Source organism: Elephantulus edwardii, unplaced genomic scaffold, assembly GCF_000299155.1.
Source record: "Elephantulus edwardii isolate Elephantulus edwardi_28Jun2011 unplaced genomic scaffold, EleEdw1.0 scaffold00017, whole genome shotgun sequence".
NCBI lineage: Eukaryota > Metazoa > Chordata > Mammalia > Macroscelidea > Macroscelididae > Elephantulus > Elephantulus edwardii.
Window position 1 is genome coordinate 815,501 of NW_006399767.1, and position 14,098 is coordinate 829,598.

Genomic DNA, 14,098 nt, shown 5'->3' on the forward strand with positions numbered 1-14,098 from the left:
GCACATAACAACAACAACAATAAATATTTAAAATTAAATAACAGTAAGAAAATCAGTCATTAATTTTATATATTCACCAAGAGAAAAAATATCCACAGGGAAACGCAAAATTGTGTCTGTGTGTTGTTGTTTGTATTGTTTTGTCGAGTCGGATTGACCCATAGCTGACCCTCCAGTTGATTTTCAGAGGTAGTTAATTATATGGGAGGAGATTGCCCATCCTCCCATAGAGTAGCTGGTGCCCTCGAACCGTGTGCTTTCAGGATTACAGTGCAGCGTCTTGTCACCAGACTACAAGAGCTATGTATATAAAAATTTTAGGGAGCTCTGGTGGCCTAGTGGCAAGAAGCTATGCTACAATTCTGAAGGTATTCAGTTTGAATCCACCAGTTGCTCAATGGAAGAAAGATGAACAATCTCCTCCCAAGCAATTAACTGCCTCTGAAAACACACAAGGGAGTCAGTTGTGGGTAGGATCCAACAACACCACTAATATAAATTAGGGTAGCTAAAAGGAAAAAGTGGAATTAAATGTAGAGTTTTATCCTCATTTAATTTAATAAAGTATGTTGTTTTTCTAAATGTTAGCCACAGTTTGTTGTGATCCACATAGTCAAATATTGTTACATAGTCTATAAAGCACAAATAGACATCTTTCTGGTACTCTCTGCTTTCTCATAACACTTGGTTGTGCTCATGTGTGAAACTTGTGCGTAGACCAGGAAGCTGTTTTATGAGAAGAGCAAGGGAACACTGAAGGGTTCAAAATCAAGAGAGGAGTGCACCAAGGATGTATCCTTTCTATATTCAATCTATATGTGGAATATTATTCAGAAGGTAGGAATTTAGGAAGAAAAATCATCCATCATGATTGGAGGAAAAGTCATCAGCAGCCTGTGTTATGAGGATGCCACAACCTTGTTCACGGAAATGAAAGAGGACTTGAAGCATTTGATGCAGAAGGTCAGGGAGTGAAGGTTTAATGTGGATTGAAGCTCAACATGAAGAAAACAAAGATTCTCACCACTGAGCCACTGATAGCACCTTGCTAGATGGAGAAGAGATTGAGATTGTTAACAATTTCATTTTACTTGGATTCACAATCAACACTTTTGGTACCACTAGTCAGGAAATCAAAAGACAAATTGCTTTGGGAAATTTTGTTGTCAGGTATCTCTCCAGAGTCCTAAAGAACAAAAATGCCAGTCTAGAGATTAAGGTGCACCTGATCCAGGCCATGGTCCTCTCTATTGCTTGCTATGCATCTGAGACCTGGACAATAACTAAGGATGACAGAATAATCAATGCCTTGGAGTTGTCATGCTGGAGAAGAGCTGTCAAGAGAACAAACTGATCTGCCTTGGAGAGGGTTAAATAAGGCTGCTCCTTGCAGGCAAGGATTTTGAAACTCCATCTCACATACTTTGGGTATTTTTCCGGGTGGGACCAGTCCTTGGACAAGGTCATCATGCTAGAAAGAGTGGAGGGACGAGGTAGAAGTAGGAACCCCTAGATGAGATGGCTTGACACAGTGACTGTGACAATGGGGTCAGATATGTCAGAGATGGTAAGCTTGTCTGAAGAATAGGACACGGTTCAGAGTCATTGTTCTTAGGTTTGCTATGAGTTATATTCAACTCAACAGTACATAATAATAAAAACAGTGTTGTTTCCAGATTCATCTTGAAATACATTACTATGAGTGACAGGATAATATCCAAATGTGTATAAGGAAAACCTGTTAATACCACTATCATTCAAATTTATGTGCCAACAACCAGAGCCAAAGAGGAGGAAAAAGAAGATTTCTATCAACTCATGCAGTCAGAAATAGATCAAAATGTAATCAAGATGCATTAATAATTATGGGTGACTTGAATGCAAAAGTTGGGAACCAGGAAAATGGATCAGTAGTCAGAAAACATGGATTTGGTGACAGAAATGAGGCTGGGAATAGAATGATGGACTTCTTTATAATCGGTGATTTGTTAATAGTAAATAACTTTTATAAGAAACATAGGTGCAGGCTATGCACATCGATTTCACCTGATGGGATGCACAGGAATAAAATCTATTACATCTGTAGAAGAAACAGTTTGTGAAGTTCAATATTGGCAGTGAAAACCCTATAGGGCATGTGCTGATTGTGGAACAGACCATGAACTACTCATATGCAAACTGAAATTAAAGCTAAAGAAGGTTAAATCATATCCCCAGTAATAAAAATTTATTCTTGAGTCTGTCCTCCCTGAAATTAAATACCAACTCAGAAATAGGTTTGAGGGCTTGAATGCTAATGGGGGAAGACCAGATGAGCTGTGGAAAGATATAAAGACTATCGTTCATGAAGAATGCAAAAAGTCATTACAAAGAAGGAAGAAGAAAAGGCCAAAATAGATATCAAAAGAGACTCTGAATATTGCACTAGAGCACCAAGAAGGCAAAATCAAAGAAATAAATCAAGAAGGTAAGGAGCTGAATAGAAGATTTCAAAGAGCAGCTTGGGAAGACAAGGCAAAGTGTTATAATGAAATGTTCAAGGAGCTGGAGTTGGAAAATAAAAAAGGCCAAACTCACTCAGCATTTCTCTCTTAAATTAATTTTAGTGAAAGTTTACAGAGTCTTAGGGTTTCCAGTCATTCATTTTTGCACTTTTTTCCACTCAGCATTTCATAAGCTGAAGAAACTACAAATTCAAGCCACAAGTTGCAATGTCCAAGGATATTATGGGATAAATATTGAATTATTCAAGAAGCATTAAAAGAATATGGAAGAAGTATATGGAGTCATTGTACCAAAAAGAAGTGACTGATGTGGAGGAATTTCAAGAAACAGCATGTGATCAAAAGACAATGATGATGAAGGAGGAAGTTCAGGCTGCTCTGAAGGACTTGGAAAAAAAAAAGAGCCAGGAATTAATGGAATATCAATTGAGATATTTGAACAAACAGATACTGCCCTGGATAATGTGCTTGCCAGATTGTACCAAGGATTCTGAAGGACAACTTCTTGGCCAACTGACTGGAATAGATCCATATTTAGTCCCATAAAGAAAATTAATAATGGTGACCCAACAGAGTGTGGAAATTATCAAGTACTATCACTAATATCACACATTATCAAAATCATGCTGAAGATTGTCCAGAAATGATTGGAACAGTACATAGACAGAGAATTACCAGAAATACAATCTAGGTTTAGAAGGGGTCATATCACTGTCACTAGAGACATTATTACCAATGTCAGATGGATCTTAGTAGAAAGCAATGGGTACCAGAAGAATGTCTATTTGTGTATCTTTGACTATGCAAAGGCATTTGACTGTACAGATCACAACAAATTGTGGCTAACCTTGAGGAAATTATGCTTATGCAAAACCTATACTTGAACCAGGAGGCTGTCCTCAGAACAGGGCAGGGAAACACTGTATGGTTCAAAGTCATAAAAGGACAGATGATTCGTGAAGCAGGGCTTTATGAGGAGGAATGTGATATCAAGATTGGGGGAATACTTATCAACAACCTACATTATGCAGATGATACAGCCTTGTTTGAGAAACGGAAAAGGACCTGAAGTGCTTGCTGAAGAAGGTCAAGGACTGTAGTCCTCAATATGGATTGAAGCTCAACATCAAGAAGACGAAGATCCTCACCACTAGGCCAGTTGGCAGCACCATGATTGGATGGAGACGAGAGTGAGGGTATTAACAATTTAATCTTGCTCATCTCCACAATCAACACTCTTAACACCAGCAGTTAAGAAAGCAAAAGAGGAATTTAATTGAGAAAATCTGCTGTCAGGGTACTGAAAAGCAACGATGTCGGTCTAGAGACTAAGGTGTGCCTAATCCAGGCCATGGCCTTCACAACTACTTGCTATGCATCAGAGAGCTGGACAATGACTAAGGATGACAGATGAAAAATTGATGCCTTCAAATTATGGTGCTGGAGAAACATCTTGAACATATCATGGACCTCCAAGAAAAGAAATAGGTCTGTATTGAAAAGAGTGAAAATGAGTTTCTCCTTGGAGGCTAGGATTTTGAAGCTCCATCTCACCTACTTTGAGCTTGTGGGCAGAAGAGACCAGTCCTTGGAAAAGGACATCATGCTTGGAAAGATGGAGGGACAGTACAGGAGAAGAAGACCCTGGTTGAGATGGATTAACTCTGTCCCAGAGTTACTGGGGTAATGGGGGTTGGAGTGTTGGATTTAGTGAGACTGGCTCAGGACAGAGTAAAGGTTCAGAGCTGCTGTACACAGGGTCACTGTGGGTCACAGACAACTCAATGTCACATAACAACAACATAAGGGTAACAAATGTTTACTGAATGTTCTGTGGAGAAGTAACTCATGTCTTTTAAGATATTAACTCAACACTCTCTTTTCTTAAATAACTGTTCTAGAAGACATAAACCCAGTGAAACAAAATACTCTTGCTATTAGGTACTGTCACATCAACTGTAACTCATAGTGATCCTATGGAGACAGAGCAAAACCCTCTTGATCTAGCATCAAGCTGATAACTTGTGCTGTACTTATATCCACTATTACAGTCATTCTGTTGATCCATCTTGTTCAGGACCTTCCTCCTTTTTGTTTTTCTTCTACTTTATTTTTTATTAAGCATTATGTTGTGTTCCAGGAGCTGGCCTTTCCCGATAACATGCCCAAAGTTTGTGAGAGCCTCCTAATCCTTGTTTCTAAGGAGCACCATGACTTCAGTTCTTCAAACTCAGATTTGTTTGTTCTTTTGGCGGTCCATAGTATTTTCAATATTCTTGGCCAGTACCACAGTTTGAAGACTGAAACACAGTTATTGTTTCTTTGGTGTTTCTTATTCATTGTCCAGCTTTGGCTTGCATCTGAAACAGGCATTAATTGAAACCAGGTCTCATGTTCTGTAATCAGAAATGCTAAACCTGGAAAGGACAAAAGGAAAAAAAAACCCACAAAACCAAGCAAAAAACAGAGGTTTACAGATTGGACTCTAGTGTTCTAAATTGAGTCACTCCAAAAGTACAAATAATTTAATGCTTTTAGAATTTCACTTCTTTGAGGAGGAATAAAGGGGAAATTAAAGAACTTAATAATAATTGCTATTGTTGAGTTCTGTTGATTCCATTCCAACTCATAATGTAACAGAGTAGAAAGGCCCATAGAATTTTATTCTCTGTAATTTTTGCAAAGCAGTTCTTCAAGTCTTTCCACTTGGAACCAACCATCCAACTAATAACATTTTAGTTAGCAGCCAAGCATTTAGCCAATGTAGTTAAGTACATTGTTGTTATTATGTACTGTAAAGTTGGAATTGACTCCTAACTGACCCTCCAGCACTATTATAGACTCTAAATTTTTCCAAATTACTTTATTCATGACTTTGGAAAAAATCCTCTATATTTTTCTACCTTATTTGTACAATAAAGTTATTAATAACCCAGGCCTCTGGAAACACTATGAACTTTGAGAAACAATAATAGTTAAAAAAAGGCATTAGGTCTTTTGTTCATAGGGTCGCTACGAATCATGCTTAACTAGACAGCAGTCAACAACAACAAGTGATAAGTTTAAGAATGAAATATATTAAATAAATTAATATTAAGTAAATAGATATAGTTACTAGAAGAATGCTTAGCTCTTCATAAATGTCTGATAAAATTAGCTCTTATTGCTGTCATTATAAGTAAAAATAATTAGGCACTGACAGGAATGTGTGTTGTCAGTGATAGTAACACATATTGTCATTTTGAGAAATGTCTTCTGAACCATCAAAAAGTATATTGTGTTTAAATTTCATCAGCTTTTAATCTTAGATGTATCTGACTAAATTTGTCACTTAGACATTAGTGGTAACATAGATTCTTGACATGAATGTTAGGTTAAATTTCTGGCTTGTATACACATAAATTTATCTCTATTGGGCAATGTTTACAGGTAACTTTTATTGCATATGTTCTCATTTAATCTTCATAAGAACTTTATGAAGAGATAAACCATTTTTATCCTCCTTTCAGTAGTGAGTAAACTCTGTAAGATGTTTGCCTTGCTATGGTGACAAGAGAAGAATTTATAGATTTATTGCTCTAGTAATCCAACTTTAATATATTAAGAAGAATTGAAGAAATTAAAACTTCTCACCATGCCTCAGAAATGCAGAGTGAAGAGGGAGAGATGAGACTATATCCTCTGACAGCTGTATACACACCACAAATTGGTGCATTTTGTGGCTGTATTTAGTTTCCTTGTAAAATTAGAAGTTACTCTACTTAATTCTAGTTGTTTACTGCTTTGTACTGCAAGCCTGTTCGCCAGATCTTGAACTGTTGCTTACAGTTAGGTTGTAACTATAGTCAAGTTAATTCTTCATATTATGCCTTGTGCATTCAAACACACTTCTTATTTTGAAGGTCTACATTTTTATTTAAAAAAAAAAAGAAACTTCATTTCAATAAAGAAGAAGTAATGCAAGCTACTCAATTCTTGAAAATTCAAACAGGGCCATTTGACATGTAGAAGGATCATGCTATATAGAGCAAAAATACTTTGACCTTAAATAGAAATTATCAATTAAAGAACGTAAACATGACTATTTCATGAGTACAGGATGATTGTATTAGGTTACCTGATACTCTAGATCTTTAATCAGATTATAAATTTTGTAGAAAAGACCTCTTAGTGAGATTAAATGTTTTGTCCAAGATCATGTAAGAGTTCACAGAAAACTCACACTTCTGCCAGTGACATTTTGTTAACATTCAATCCCTATTTTTTACACTTATAAAGGTATCATATATAGACTATTGTTCTTTTTATGTGTTATCAAGTCACTGAAACTCATAGCAACAACAGCTTTGAACCCTGCCCTATCCTGCGCCAGCCTTATTGTCTTTGACACACCTACCCCCTTAACTCCAGTTACTGAATCAATCCATCTCATCAAGGGGCTGTTTCTTTGGTGTTGTTCCTACACTCTCCCAAGCATGATGTCCCTCTCTAAACACTGATAGCTCCTTGCATCATGTCCAAAATATCTCAAATGAAGCTTCAGAATCCTTGCCTCCAAGGCACAGCCTGGTCTCACCCTCTCTAGAATGAAACTGTTCTTTTAGAAGCCCATGGTATATTCAATACTCTTTTCCAGCACCACACCTCAAAGGCATCAATTGTCCTTCTATTATCCCTAGTCATTGTCCAGCTTTGTGATGCATAGCAAATAATTGTGAAGACCATGGCCTGTATCAGGCACACTTTAGTCTCCCAGCTGACGTTGTTGCTCTCCAGTACTCTGGAAAGGTTCTTGACAGCAGCCTTCTCCAATGCAATTTGTCTTTTGATTTCCTGGCTCATAGTACCAAGAGTGTTGATAGTGGAGCCAAGCAAACTAAAGCTGTTAACAATCTCAATGTCTTTACTCTCTGTTATGATGCTACCAGTTAGTCCAGTGGTGAAATCTTTCTCTTTTTGATGTTGCGCTTCAATTCATATTAAAGTCTGCAGTCCTTGACTTTCTGCAGCAAATACTTCAGATCCTCCTCAGTTTCAGGTTCTGTGATTTCTATAACGTAGATTGTTGATGTGTCTTCCTCTAGTCCCGACACCATATCCCTCCTCATAGAGCCTAGCCTCCTAGATGATCTGTTCTGCATATAGATTGAAAAGATATGGAGAATAGGACACATCCCTGGCACATACCCTTCCCAATTTTAAACCATGAAGTATTTCCTCACTCTGTTCTGATGACTACCTCCTGGTACAAGTGTAGGTTTCACATAAGCACAATCAAGTGTTCTGGGATTCCCATTCTTCTCAAAGTTAGCCAAAATTTGTTGTGATCCACACAGTTGAATGCCTTTTCACAGTCAATGAAATACAGATAGACATTCCTCTGGTGCTTTCTGCTCTCAGCCAAGGTCCATCTAACATTAGTTATAATATCCATACTACCATGGCCTCTTCTAAACCCAGCCTGCATATCTGGCAGTTCTCTGCTGGTATGCTGTTCCAGTCATTTTTGGATAATGTTCAGCAGAATCTTACTTGCATGTGATAGTAATAATATTGTTCGATAATTTCCACACTCTATTGGGCCACCTTTCTTTGGAATGGGAACAAATATATATCTCTTCCAGTCAATTGGCCAGGTGTTTGTCCTCCAGATTTCTTGGCGCAACATAGTGAATTGAACACACATCCAGGGCAGCATCTATTTGTTGAAATATGTCAATTGGTATGCTGTCTATTCCTGGGGCCTTGTTTTTTGCTAATTCTTTCAGAGCAGCTCGAACTTCTTCCTTAATCAGAACAGGCTCTTGCTTATATGTTGTTTCATGAAATTCTTCTGTGTCAGCCAATTCCTTTCGGTACAGTGACTCTGTATACTCATTCCATCTTCTTTTAATGCTTCACTGATCTTCTAATATTCTTCCCAAAGCATCATTAAGTATTGCAACTCAAGGCTTGAATTTGTTTTTCAGTTTCTTTAGCTTAAGAAATGCTGAGCGAGTTCGACATTTTTTATTTTCTGACTGCAGCTCTTTGCACATTTCATTGTAGAGACTACATGCAGTAAATATTTCCTCTCACTGAATTACCTATTTCATATTTGTAAGTTTCTGACAGTATTAGTTAATATACTCCACTAATGAAGATATTACACAGTGGACTTCTGGAACGCTCTGTTATTCTCCATTACTTTGATTAGATTTTGCCACTTTAAGCTAACTTTAGATATGTGAAGAATTCATGTTGATTTTTCTAGTGTATCAGTATTGTGAGGAGAAATGAAAAGTGCAGAAAGGGTGTTACCATAGGGCAAGTTGGTGCCAACTTCATGGCAACTTTGGGATGTCTGAAAAGATATTGATGGACAAATGCTTTTAAAATACGTCATATTGTTGTTATGTGCCATTCAATCAAAACAGACCCATAGCAGTAGGTTTTCAGAGACATCAATTACATGGCCAATAGAGGAAGATTCTCAACTTGGTAACTGGGGTAGTGGGGGTAGGTATGTCAGAGACAATAAGATTGACACAGGATAGAGCAGGGTTTAGGGCTCTCGTACATAGGGCTGCTATGAGTTGCAAGTGACTCAACGGCACATAACAATGACAACAATTACATGGGAGGAGATTACTAATCCTTTTCCTATGGAGTAGCTACTCAATACCTACTTAGCTGATGAATGTGAACCTTGTGCTTTTGATATTGCAGTTCAGCTTCTTACCACTAGACCACCAGAGCTCCCTAAATATGGCGTGGCATATTTATTTCTATCTATTCAATAATTAAAGAAGGGACAGGTAGCCTGAAAGAAAAACTAAGCTGTGGAATTTTGCTATTAATATGCTATGTTATTTTACAGATTTTGAAAAATAGCAATCTTCACCTAAAAAACTTCCAAGTTTATGCATGCAGAGATTTTGGAATTGACATTGTGGAAAGTGATGCAAATACTTCAGTGACTGACAGCTTTTTACTTGGTCATTTTACCCACAAGGTAAGAGTCTTAGTGCGCTGTTTCAGATTGTCTATCACAACAGAATCATATGGGTTGGGCTCCCTGGTGACTCTGGTTATGCAATTTTAATACAGTTCTGCAGCAAATATATTTAATTGACAAAAGTTAGAGGAAATACTTTATTTGTAACAGTAGTATAATGACAAAAAAATTCAAACATGCACATTATTCCAATGTTCTATGCCCACACTAATCACAAAAGGCAGCAGAGTTATGTGCTTACAATGTAGAAGCATCCATAAAAATTTTTAAAAAGCCCTATTATTTCAGTTAAATTTCTCTAATCACACAGGATTATGGAGTAGCATGATGAGTTCTTACAGTGTCTCTGCCATACATAAAAATTTTATCCATGGGAATCTGACTTCGTTTTGAAAGAAAGTTACCAGTAGCCAAATTACTGTCCAGTCAACTCCTTGTTTTCAGAATAAAACTGTCCTCCATAGAGATTTCAGTAGATTATTTTTGTAGAAGAATTTCTCTCTCTTTATACTCAGTACCTCTAGATTAACTCACACGTAGAACTTTTAGCTAGCAAGTGAATGCTTTGACTATTTATATTTCCCAGACTCTTGGAAAAGAAACGTAGAATCTGATAGGAAAATTTACTTACACTTTGCTATGATGTACTACAATTTCTTTATGTAATTCCTTAATATTGCCTAAATATTTATTTCTGTGTTACAAATGTCAGCCTATAAGTGATTCTTTATTCTTTGCATAACTCAAGTACCAGAATATAGACTTCCTAGAGCACTTTCCTGATGACCAGCGAGCGTTAGCTCTCTTTAAGGAAAAGCGATGCTGCCTGCCATTGGTCTCAGTAGGAACCAACTTATCATTGTTGTTAGGTGCCATTAAGTCAAACACGACTCATTGAAATCCTATGGACAATAGATCTGGATCTGAGCCCTGCCCTTTCCTGTGTCATCCTGATCATCTCTGACACACTTGAGCCCATTGTTGCAATTCATCTCATTGTGGGGGTTGTCTTCTTCCCCTTTACCACTGGCCCTCCATGTTTCCAAGCATAGTAATCCTTTTCCATGGAATAGCCTTGCCTAGATACGTGTCCAAAGAATGTTGAGATGAAACTTTTCCATCTTTGCTGCCAAAGAACTCTCTGCTTGTGTTTTCTCCAAGACATATCCGTTCTTTTGGCAATCCATGGCATATTCAGTTCTCTCACCCAGTACCATAAATCAAAGGCATTAATTCTTCTTCTGTCATCCTAATTAATTGTCCTACTTGCTGGTGCATAGCAGGTGATTGAGAAAACTATGTCCTGAATCAGATTCACTTTAGTCTTTAATATGGCACCATTGTTCTTAAGTGTTTTGGAGAGTTCTTGACATCAGACTTGCCTGGTACAATTTGGCTTCATGGGAGAAAGACAGATAGTCAAGTCCTTTGCAATTTACAGCCATTGAAAACTCACTAGAGGATAAGCTATGAACCAGTTCTGATTTGACATTAGATAATAATATGCAACATATAGTGGGTACCTAAATTCTTGCTTTTAAAAGAACTGGGTATTTTAATAATCACATTGTCATAAATATTACATATGGAAGAGATTCACAGTAATCCTTGGGAAGAGTTCAGAACTTTGTAGTTTCTAAATGCTTTGAACAATTGAAATGCTACTTAGTGACTCATACTTTCCCTTTGAAATTATTTACTAACTCTAGATATAAATGTTGTTGTTGTTGTTGTTGTTGTGAGGTGCTATTGAGTTGTAGATGACTCATAGTGACCCTAAGAACAAAAGGCCTGAGCACTGTTCATAGAGTTTCCGGAGGCAAGCCATTTTGGAAGTGGATGCCACTCCTGCTTCCAGGCTTAGATATAAATATTAGGTTAATAAAATAAAATAATTTTCTTAGTAAAGTTCTATTTCCTTATGCTCAGTTTCAAACCTGTCTTAGTTAAATGTCTTATGCACTGACATTTTCAAGAGGGAAATGTCTGCTGGTAGTTTTTTTTTGTTGTTGTTTAAAAGGATTACTTCCTTGAGAGAGATATCTCTTCCATTTAGAATACATAGTTTTTAGGACTGTGGGAGACCTAGTTTTCACAATTATTATATTGGTAGATCAAAAACCCTTCAAGTTTACAGCAACAACTTTAGAGTAGATACTAAACCCAAAATTCCTTGAACTGAATAAAGTGTCCAGTTAAGTGAATGTCACAGCATCTTAATTCATGTAAAATAGACATCATAATTAATAGGAGAGTGACATAAATTAAAATAGAAATTCTAGCCAAAATGCGCTTATTATGAGATAATAATAATTTTTAAAATCATGCCTGTCGGGTTTGTCGGGTTTGCCTCAGCAGGAATGCAGTGCAGCTGAGAGTTTCTCTGACTCCTAACAGTCTGAGAGGTCCTGATGGAAAACATTAAGCAAGCTTCTCAGCTTGGTTCTAGGAAAAATATAGATGCTAGTTACTCATCTGTACCTCAAAACCATACCATTTTAGAGCCAAATGTTATTTAAGAGATGAAAGGAGCTCTGGTGGAACAGTCCAAAGCTGCTAGCTCGGGTTAGAATCCACCAGATGATCTAGTTCTAACTCCTGAATGTAGTTCTTGGCATTGAGTAGATCCAGACTAAGGAATAACATATGTGTCCACAGCAGAATTACTCCATAGGGTTCTGCAGATTGCAAACTTCCACAAGCAGACCACAAGCTTATCTCTCAGACATAGGAATTCCTATCTCCAAAGGAGACTCAGAGTGAATTTGAACCACAATCACTTGGGGAAGCAATCAAAGAATTAACAGTTTGCCCTATTCAGATATTCTTAACTCCTTCATTTATAAGGAAAACCACAAGGGGTTTGAGAAGTATAATGACAAAGTTGAGTAACGATTATTGTGAAGCTAGAATTCTCCTGACAGATCTTCCCACTCTTGGGTTAGTATTCTTTCCATTATACATAGAAAATCACTTTAGAAATAAAATTTTGGTAAAGGACAAGTCCTGGGTTTATTAAATGTAGAACATGCCATTTACAATATCCTTCTTACCTACTGAAATTTGCATGGCGCATTAATATATTGAAGGTTATAAGCAATTTTAGAGTTGAAGCAAACAAGATGTTTATTATGCTTTATTTAAGAGAGTATTTTGTGTTCATGCTTATTGGGAAAAGAGGACAGATATAATCTGGTTGGCAGATATTATCATCTGAATTATATAATTGTGAAAAATTGATTGTACCCACTGCCTTTTGTGTGCCTGCTATTTCTTTATGATTTTAGACATCTTAGATAGCTAGGAAAGTTGTCCATATCATTCTTAGTCAGTCAGTCTATCTATCTATCTATCTATCTATCTATCTATCTATCTATCTATCTATCTATCATCTATCTATCTCATAATCTATTTACCCCTCTAGTCATCCATCCATGCACTCACCTAACTACCCACCTACCCACCCACCTACCTACCTACCTATGCAATAATCTTACAGCTATTATGTGCCAATGTCAAGTCAGAACCAAATCATAGCTGATACTCTCCCATGTTCTCAGAGGCAGTAAACCTCAGGGGAAGAGATTGCTTATCTTCTTTGCCCAGAGGCCCATGCTTTTCTTACTTATTTTCCCTATTAGGCTAAGTTTACCCCACCTAAGGGCCTTTATACTAGCTATTTTCTTTGCCTACTGTGGTCATTATTATGTGATGTCTAGTCAGAAAGGATTCATAGCTGACCCTCCAGTGCATTTCAGAGGCTGTAAATCACACAGGATTACATTGCCCATCTTTCCTCCACGGAGCATCCTTTGTATTCCAACTGTTTGCCTTTGGGTCTACTATCCTTACCCACTAAACTCCTTACCCACTAAAAGACCAGAACTCCCAGCTTCCATATATACATATGTGGTGATGTTGTTATGTACCGTCATCTGTCCCTCAAAGCAACCCTGTGCACAATGCTCTGAACTCTCCCCTCTTCTGAGCCAATTTCACTGTCTCTGACACACCAGCCCCTAATTCCCCAGTCACTGTGTTGATCCATTTCATTCAGGGTCTTCCTCTCCTATGCAGTCCCTCCACCCTTCCAAGCATAATGTCCTTCTCCAGCATGTTCTCTTCTATTAACATATCCAAAGTTTGTGAGACAGTGCTTCAAAACCTTTGTCTTCAAGGAGCAACCTGGCTTCATCCTCTCCATGACAGACCTGTTTGTTCTCTTAGGAGTCCATGGTATGTTCAACATTCTCTTCCTGCACCACATCTCAAAGACATGATTCTTCTCCTGTCATTCTCATTCCCGTCATTGTCAAGCTCTCTGATGTATAACAAGTAATTGTGAAGACCATGGCCTGGATTAGGTGCATCTTAGTCTCCAGACTGACTTTGTGGCTTTTCATACATATATGAAAGTTATGATAATATTTATCTGGTAATTGTCGGTGACCAATTTTACATTGTTGCTGTTAGATACCATTGAGTTAGACCTGACCCATAGCTGATGCTTCAGTGGGTTTTCAGAGGCAATAAACCACACAGGAGGACTTTGCCTATCATTTTCTCATGGATCAGCCACTGGATTTGAACTACATGC

The 14,098-nt window shown here is 37.5% G+C and overlaps 1 protein-coding gene across 1 annotated transcript in view; it reads left to right on the forward strand.

The window, feature by feature from the left end:
- PKHD1 (polycystic kidney and hepatic disease 1 (autosomal recessive)) overlaps positions 1-14,098 on the forward strand; it is an 866,042-nt gene that overhangs the window by 427,946 nt on the left and 423,998 nt on the right. The window contains exon 43 of the mRNA XM_006882114.1: positions 9,364-9,498. Within this exon, the coding sequence (XP_006882176.1) occupies positions 9,364-9,498 (135 nt within the window). The remainder of the gene's footprint in view (positions 1-9,363; positions 9,499-14,098) is intronic.